This window comes from Alosa pseudoharengus, unplaced genomic scaffold (genome assembly GCF_046254945.1).
Source record: "Alosa pseudoharengus isolate Yale_2024_CS ecotype anadromous, Long Island Sound unplaced genomic scaffold, YU_APseudo_1.1 YU_APseudo_1.1_scf_13, whole genome shotgun sequence".
NCBI classification, from domain to species: domain Eukaryota; kingdom Metazoa; phylum Chordata; class Actinopteri; order Clupeiformes; family Clupeidae; genus Alosa; species Alosa pseudoharengus.
This window is the reverse complement of record NW_027468598.1, coordinates 25,591,896-25,599,364: the sequence shown is the minus strand read 5'-3', so window position 1 is coordinate 25,599,364 and position 7,469 is coordinate 25,591,896. Positions and strand designations below refer to the sequence as shown.

The window sequence follows — 7,469 nt, the reverse complement described above, 5'->3', positions numbered from 1 at the left end:
AACACGCCCCCAATTGAGCAATATCACTCATATTCTGACTAGAATCTGAGTATGATATGTCAGGCTACTAAACAGCAAGACTACAGTTAAATAAGGCTATTGTGAGGTAATCTACAAACTGCATTAATGTACTGTGCAGCAGTAGGAAATTAGATCATTTCAGTGCTCTTCATTGACATTATGTAATTTGCCAAGTTGCCTTTATAGACAACTTATTTAATGCACTATTCAGTCTTACATCAGAAAGATGCATAGAACATGATTATGAAGATGCAGAGAATGTCTGTTGATGCTACATCACCTCACAGATCCAGATTGGTTTTCTCTCTTACAGGCATGGTCTAAAGTGATGAATGGATCTTCTTATAGAGAAACTTTGATTTTGACCCCCTACGAGGAGATGGCTTCAGTGAAAAATGTTTACTTTATAGTTGTTTTCTTAATTTACCTTGCCTCGATAATGGCCAATATTTCCATTATGTGTCTGATTTACTTCGACACTGCTTTGCATAAGCCAATGTACATGTTTCTATTTAGTCTACTTTTAAATGGTTTGATTGGAAGTACAGCTGTGTGGCCTAAGGTTATGGTGATTCTTTTAACTGGTGATAACACTAACTCTGTTGAGGGATGTCTCATTCAAGCATTTTTCATGATAACGTATGGAGCTTGCAACTTCACAATACTAGCAGTAATGGCTTATGATAGATTACTGTCCATATTTAACCCTTTACAGTACTACACAATAATGACCCCACGTAAGATTAAACAGTTGTTGTTTGCTGCTAATGTCTTACCTGCAGTCTTTATACTCGGTCACTTATGTGTTATTTCAATGATACCCTTATGTAAAAACAAAATTAATAGGTTATTTTGCGATACTTTATCATTTCATGCTTTATCATGTGTTGAAGCCATTCAAAGGCGAGTGAGCAATCTATATGGCATATGTGTGTTTGTTTGCTTCGGAGTTGTCCCTATACTCCTTATTTTTCTTTCATATCTTAAAATCATACTGTTAAGTTTAAAGATCTCGAGAAATGCAAGAAAGAAAGCATTTGAAACTTGCACTCCCCATTTGATTATCTTTATCAATTTTTCTTTCGTCTCAATCTTCTTTGTCATTTATGTTCGTTTCTATCCAAATTTCCAACACTTGTTTCTATCTGTATCTTACAACCTTTTCCCTCCACTGTTGCACCCACTTGTATATGGCATAAGAAATAAGGAGACAAGACAGAGCTTCTCCAAAATCAGGAGGAAGGTCATTTTCGCCCTTGGATGTCAGACCACTTCCAATTTGTAATATTGAGTCACTCATTGATGTAGTATGTGTAAGTCACATTAGGCTATCTTCTCAAGGCCTCTTTTGCAACATGGACTCATACTCTCCTTACACTTGTGGCTTGGGCTAGCATGCAGTGGCCAGTACAGTGTGGCCAGTGTTGTGCTCTTGAGCAAGACACTTAACCCCATGTTGTACTGTGGACAATGTACAGTAATACCTTGTAATATAGTTTAAATATGTAAGTCACTTTGGATAACAGTGTCTGCTAAATGAATAAATGTAAATACGCTGAGGCAGAGGATCTTTATGAATCACCACAAATAAAAGTAGGTAAAAATGTAATAACATGGTCTGACTGTAATAAAATGGGATTATTCACTCAGTACAGTACATCTGTTCTGTTCTGGAGTTCTGATTCTGTTCTGTTCTCTGAGTTCTGTGCCAGGGGTGATTAAAGAAAATGTTCAGTATGTCAAAGCCACTAAAACAGAGGCGTCACTAGACCTTATTCACTGGGGCACGTGCCTTAGTAAAAGTCTCCAGTGCCCCAGTAAAATTCTAACGCTGCACTCGCTGGAAACGGCATTCATGAGTGAGCGCATCTCCGTGCCTTTAGTCATGACTCGAGCCTGTCACTTACCAGCCAATAAAAAAGACAAGGAAAAAGAAAGGGGCCATAATAGCCAATCAGGAAATAGCACCTCTGTAGTTGGGTAACCTAGCGTTCATGGGCTTCGGAAAAACCTTTCTCCGAGTGAAAACATCATCATTCCGCGTCATTCACGTCACTTAATATGTGAGTCAGAGGTCGGAAACTGGGGCTAGATTTTGCTAACAGAGTTGCCCAGTTAGGGGCTCGTCATCACTTTTGTTGTCACGTTGTAGTTCGTTTGTAGTCCATGTGGCCTTTCATGTCCAACAGTTTTAATGTGAACTTGGGAATTTGCGTTTTTGTCACTTGAAAGCTGCATATCTTTCTTTCACGAGCATCTTAAACTACATTTTAAGCAAATACAGTTGATTGTTTAGGATTAGTGAGTGTATGTTTAAACCTTTGTTGTGGCATCCGTGTTTGTCACACATTCCGATGGCAAAGCACATGAACACTTGCTGTCGGAAAAACAAAGTAGCCATGGGGGCGGTCCTTTTCATTCCGAGGTGCTCTGAATGCACCATACGATTGAACGCAACAACCAATGAAAATCGTTCACATGATTCTTCCGAGTATTTCGTCCTCTGGAGCTCGTCATATCACTTTGAGCACAGAGTAAGTCGTCCCGTTTTAATGTTACAACAAATTCACAACTTGTTTGACAGAAAAAATGACAAGTTGATCGCTGTTTGAGAATGTTGCCCACATAATTAGCATCTGTTTTTCAATGCTTAGCGTTGTAGCCTAAATTTAGCAACAGTTTACCAGCTTGTGCTCTCTCCCTCACACACACACTCACACCATGTGTAGGCTGCATGCACACATGCGGACAATTAATAATGGTTTATACGTATACTGGAGAGAGTCCTGTAAAAGTAGCCTATACTGTTTGTGAAGCTGTCCTACTGTAAAACTAAACATAGCCTTCTGATAAACTATTCAGAGATGGACATCAGACAATTCTTCCTGAACAGAGGCAGAAGGAAAGGAACAGTGAGGAGAGATGAGGACGAGGGAGGTATGATAATTGCCCACATTAAAGGTAACATTTATACTGGTAATAGCCAGTGCTGTGATTTGATCAATGGTTTAATGGCAAACTTAAATAAGTTTGCTGCATTTGTAAATGTAGCCTATAATAATCTATTTTATTATTAGATTATTAGGCTACATTTGCAAATTATCACCAAAAGTCAGTATGAAGGCTTTAGTAGGCTATTTAAGCTACAAAGAACTGCAGTATTGCCAGGATGACTACAGGACCCTTGCCTGGGAGGGAAGTATATCTCAATTTTGACTAAAAATAAGCTTCTCTTGTGTAGGAAAGCCTATTAAATTGAGTATACAGTAGGCCTACTTATGCCTATGTGTTTGGATGTTGCTTCAGTGGCTGCTACAACAATTGAGGGAGAGAGTGCTGGAGGAGAAGGAGGAGGAGAAGAAGGTCGAAAAGAAGAGAGGGGAGAAAGAGCACAGGCTGGGCAGTCCAGTACCAGGCAGGAGGAGGAGGAGAGAGACAGGCAAGAAATGGATGAGGACATGATGGGGGCTAGACGTAAAAGCCATTTATTTCATATCGCGCGCACATTTAAATGTTTTTTTAGAATCGCCCCTGCACTAAAACTAAGAAAGTTCTTCTTTTAAGACCTTACTGTAAATGGACTTGCACAACCTTATTTAACTGAGCTTGTTGGCCCATACACACCGGCACACTCTATTCCCTCTTTTGATGCTGGTCTTCTTGGTCATTCCATCTCTCAAGAAAAAATCTGTCGGTCAAAGAGCAAGTGCACATTATCTTTGTCCTTCCATTACATGTGAGGGAAGCAGGCACTGTTGATGTTTTTAAATCCAGATTAAAAACATATCTTTTTTTAAAACACCATGGCCTGGGATCAAATCCATCAACTTAACAATATCCCTTTGTACTTTTAAGGTGGTGTTTTTATGAAAATGTTTGTTTTATTTCAATTTAAATGTTCTATCATATTTTTGTTCAAACACTTTCCTATCTTAAAAAACTTTTTCTTTTTTCTTTATAGTACAGGAAACAGAGGCCTCAAAAGTTGACATACCTCCACCTGAGGTAAAATAAATCTTTGATATGTACAGTTTATTAAATGGATTGTTGTATAGAAATATTTTACTCCACAGCTAGTTTTTTTTGGATGGTATTTGAATCCTCCCCAAAAAATTGTGAAAATTCCTGAATCCTGAATTTTTGCTTTGTCACATGTATCTTTGGAAATAATGATAAGAAACTCACCAAATTTGGACTGTATGTCCACGGGCAGCTGGTACATACAATGGAGTGATATATTAACAGTTTATAGTGATATATTAACCAAAGTATAGCAAAATACATACCCTTCAACATACATGGAATGTAGACGGAAATTATATGTTTGTAATTTTAAAAATAAAGACAGAAATCACCATTAAATGTAATTTACTAGATGCTTTTATCAGTTCATAGAAACCAGTTGTTTGACCATTCAGTTGACCCTGGTGTCACCAATAAACACCCTGTGCCACCAGCACTGCACAATTAAAAACTAGATGTACTGCAACGCGGTACAAAACATGACCACCGCTCAGTCCTGCACATTCTCTCTGCAAAAATAAATCACACTTGTCAATTTTTCTCCATCTCCTACTCCGGCCTCTACTCTTGCAAGTTTTGTGTATGTAAATGAGTGTGTGCATATGTGTGTTTTGTTTATATGCGTGCTGTGTGTTCGCTTATGTGTGTGTGTGTGTATGTGGGGGTAATGGGGTGTGTATGTGCCTGCATTTTTTATGTTTTTATGTTTGTGTGTGGGTGTGTGTGTTTATGTGTGCGTGTGCCTGTGTCTTTATGTGTGTGTATGTTTATATGTGTGTGCATGCATGTGTTAATGTGGGTGTGTGTGACTGTGTGTGTGTGTAGCTGATGTAGCCCCCCATAAACGGAATTCCACGAAATGTGGCATGTATTCAGAGGGTGTCATAATGATCTCACACTTCAAATTTAATGCAGTTTTGAACCTGTCAGCCAAAGACACCTGCGATTACAATGCATCGTTTTTGCCTTTACATTTTTAACTAGGTGGTGCTACACCTCAAATAAGTGGATATGGGATGTGTTGACATGGCCCCTGGACCAACATACCAATTTAATTTGGTCATCCTAGGCCCTACGGTTCTCCAGATATTCACAGAAAACTGTGTCCGGCCATCTACAGGCGGATTGGTGTAGTCACTGAATGTACACATATACCGGTATTCATTTATTGAATGGCCCCCCATGAACCGAATTCCACGAAACGGCTCAAAACAAAATAAATGGTTCCGTGCCATCCTTGTGGGGCTGCATACCCACCAAGTTTCATGCAGCCAGGTCTTTCAGTGTCCCGGGAATCGTTGACACAAAATTACTAAAGGAAAAAAAAATCCGGAAGAAAAAACTCTGATTAAACCTATATGACCGCTACACTAGCTATGCTAGCGCCGGTCATAATTACAATGGGGTCCTATATATACATAAAATACATATAATATCCGGTATGTATACATTTAATTTTAACTTAACAGATATGTGAGTATGAAACGTGTCTTTCTTTATAGTGTCTTGTTTCATTAAGGTAGGCTATTTATGTCCCTCCCAAACTGTGGAAAAATGGTGTGTTTATCAGCAAGAATTTCAGAATTATATATGATCCGCAATATTAATAAAAATAGTAATAATAACAATAATGTCAATACAATATCAAATACCATAGATATACAAATCATAACTCTTAGAATGAAGTGTAAGCTGAACAGATAAGTCTTGAGACCCCTCTTGAAAGATCCAAAAGCCCTGCCATAGGATAATCCAAATTGGCTTTTCTAATGGCATATTTGTGCTCGGATACTCGTCTCCTGGGCCAGCCTACATAAAAGCCAATAAAGTAGTCCAGCCACTGTGGCGGGTGTTAGTTGGCATGACCTAAAACACTTGCAAGACAGCAGATGCAAGACGGATCTGAAGCTGTCCTTCATCGTCTATGGTCCATCCATGGTCCTTGGGGCTTGGTACAGATGTCTGGGTTTCAAGAGACCACTTCCAGATTCTTCCTGATAGTTGGCACGAAGTGAATGCATGAATAGGCAATCCTTGCATGGCGGAAGCTGACTAGACTCACGACGTCTCGTGCAGAAAAGTTGGTACCGAAGAATATTGACGTCTGTAGTGTGTGTGGCGTGTACATACATGTTGCATGTGATTTCTTGCAGCTTCTTGAACAGCTCATCAGACATATCCCAAGCACGGCCAAGCTCAAGGAAGGCTTTTCGGTATGTCCTTTTTGATTTCATCAGTATAGGGGTTCCAACTTCCCCACATCCTGCAAATGTCACAAACGGTGAATGCATGCATACCAATCAAGGCATCAGAAATACTATTGCCAAGTGATTGGAAGAATTTGGTGATGTCCAGGAACCTTGTCTGACTCTGTGTGCCACATTTTTTGTAAAGTTGGCATGGGATGTCTTTGCTCAAACCTAGGGTCAGCACCAGAACATCTGTGTCTTCAGCTGTTATGATCACAGCCTTGCAGCAAGATTCTGCTGCATGGAGAGCATGCAATAGTATACGGGTGTCAGCTTCTTCTTGAGTGGATTTGAGCTGTTTCTCTTCCCCCCACTCGTTGTTGTTGATTTTGAATCACACCTCCTCACAGGTAACATATAAGGTCTTGTCTTTTAGTGTCTGTCTGTGCTTGGGTGCTTTCCATTCCTCAACTAAGAACTTAATAAGAATGGCTTTGCTGGTAGCACTGCAAAGTAGTTTTCTCCACTGCTGGATCTTGTGGCCAGAAACAATACTCCTAAACTGGATGCCCAAGTTTTGTTAGTTTTACAGAACAATCCATCCCCATTAGCTAGGGCCCATGGCAGTGGTCCGAGGGGATGAGCCAACACATCGCTCATGTGTAGCTCTCAGCTCTGGGCCACCAGAGCCATGTGGCCAAACAGATTCCTATCTGCCATAAGAACTACTTTATTGGTTTGACCTTTGCTGTGTGTGTGTTTTTGCTGAATCTCTGATAATGTTTTTAACTTCTTTTTATTCATCTTGTCATGGAACTGTGTGATTGGTGGTTTTGTCTCCAGACGCTCATGTTTGAAGACTTGATATGCATCCTCTCCTATTTTTTGGGCCTCAACCAGGTCTTTGGCCACATCTGGTGGAGCAAGTGTGGCACTTGACAAACTCAATTTGGTCTGGACTCAGTGGATTCACCCAGCAGTTTTCCAGGATATCAACAATGGACTGTACATCAGTGTAATTTGTCTTGATCCGGGGCAGTTGTAGGTCTGGGTGACAGAGCTTAGAATTGCCTCGACCCACCATCTCCCTCAGTTACCTCAGGTAGGTATGTGATATTCTGATGTTAAGTAGTACTTTGACACAGCTCCAGGCTTGAGGCTGAAGCCTTTGGTTCCTCCGGGTGTTTGTGTGTCCTTGTTTACGGTCTCTCCGATAGTTTGATCAACAGGAATTTG

At 40.1% G+C, this 7,469-nt stretch overlaps 1 protein-coding gene across 1 annotated transcript; it reads left to right on the top strand.

Moving 5' to 3' along the window:
- The first annotated feature begins 460 nt into the window (after positions 1 to 460).
- Positions 461 to 7,172, top strand: LOC143121367 (olfactory receptor 10J1-like). The gene is made up of 4 exons (XM_076281726.1): positions 461 to 1,283; positions 3,983 to 4,026; positions 6,198 to 6,257; positions 7,077 to 7,172. Exons 1-4 carry the CDS (start codon positions 461 to 463, stop codon positions 7,170 to 7,172), a joined length of 1,023 nt encoding a protein of 340 aa, XP_076137841.1.
- Positions 7,173 to 7,469: the final 297 nt, after the last annotated feature.

What these genes read in the sequence shown, in the direction of transcription:
- LOC143121367 (XM_076281726.1), top strand. Translation starts at nt 461, where the DNA reads ATGGCCAATATTTCCATTATGTGTCTGATTTACTTCGACACTGCTTTG. An exon ending in TTGACATACCTCCACCTGAG is followed by an intron (nt 4,027 to 6,197) that starts GTAAAATAAATC and finishes GATTTCTTGCAG; the next exon opens with CTTCTTGAACAGCTCATCAG. An exon ending in AGCTCAAGGAAGGCTTTTCG is followed by an intron (nt 6,258 to 7,076) that starts GTATGTCCTTTT and finishes TTTTGTCTCCAG; the next exon opens with ACGCTCATGTTTGAAGACTT.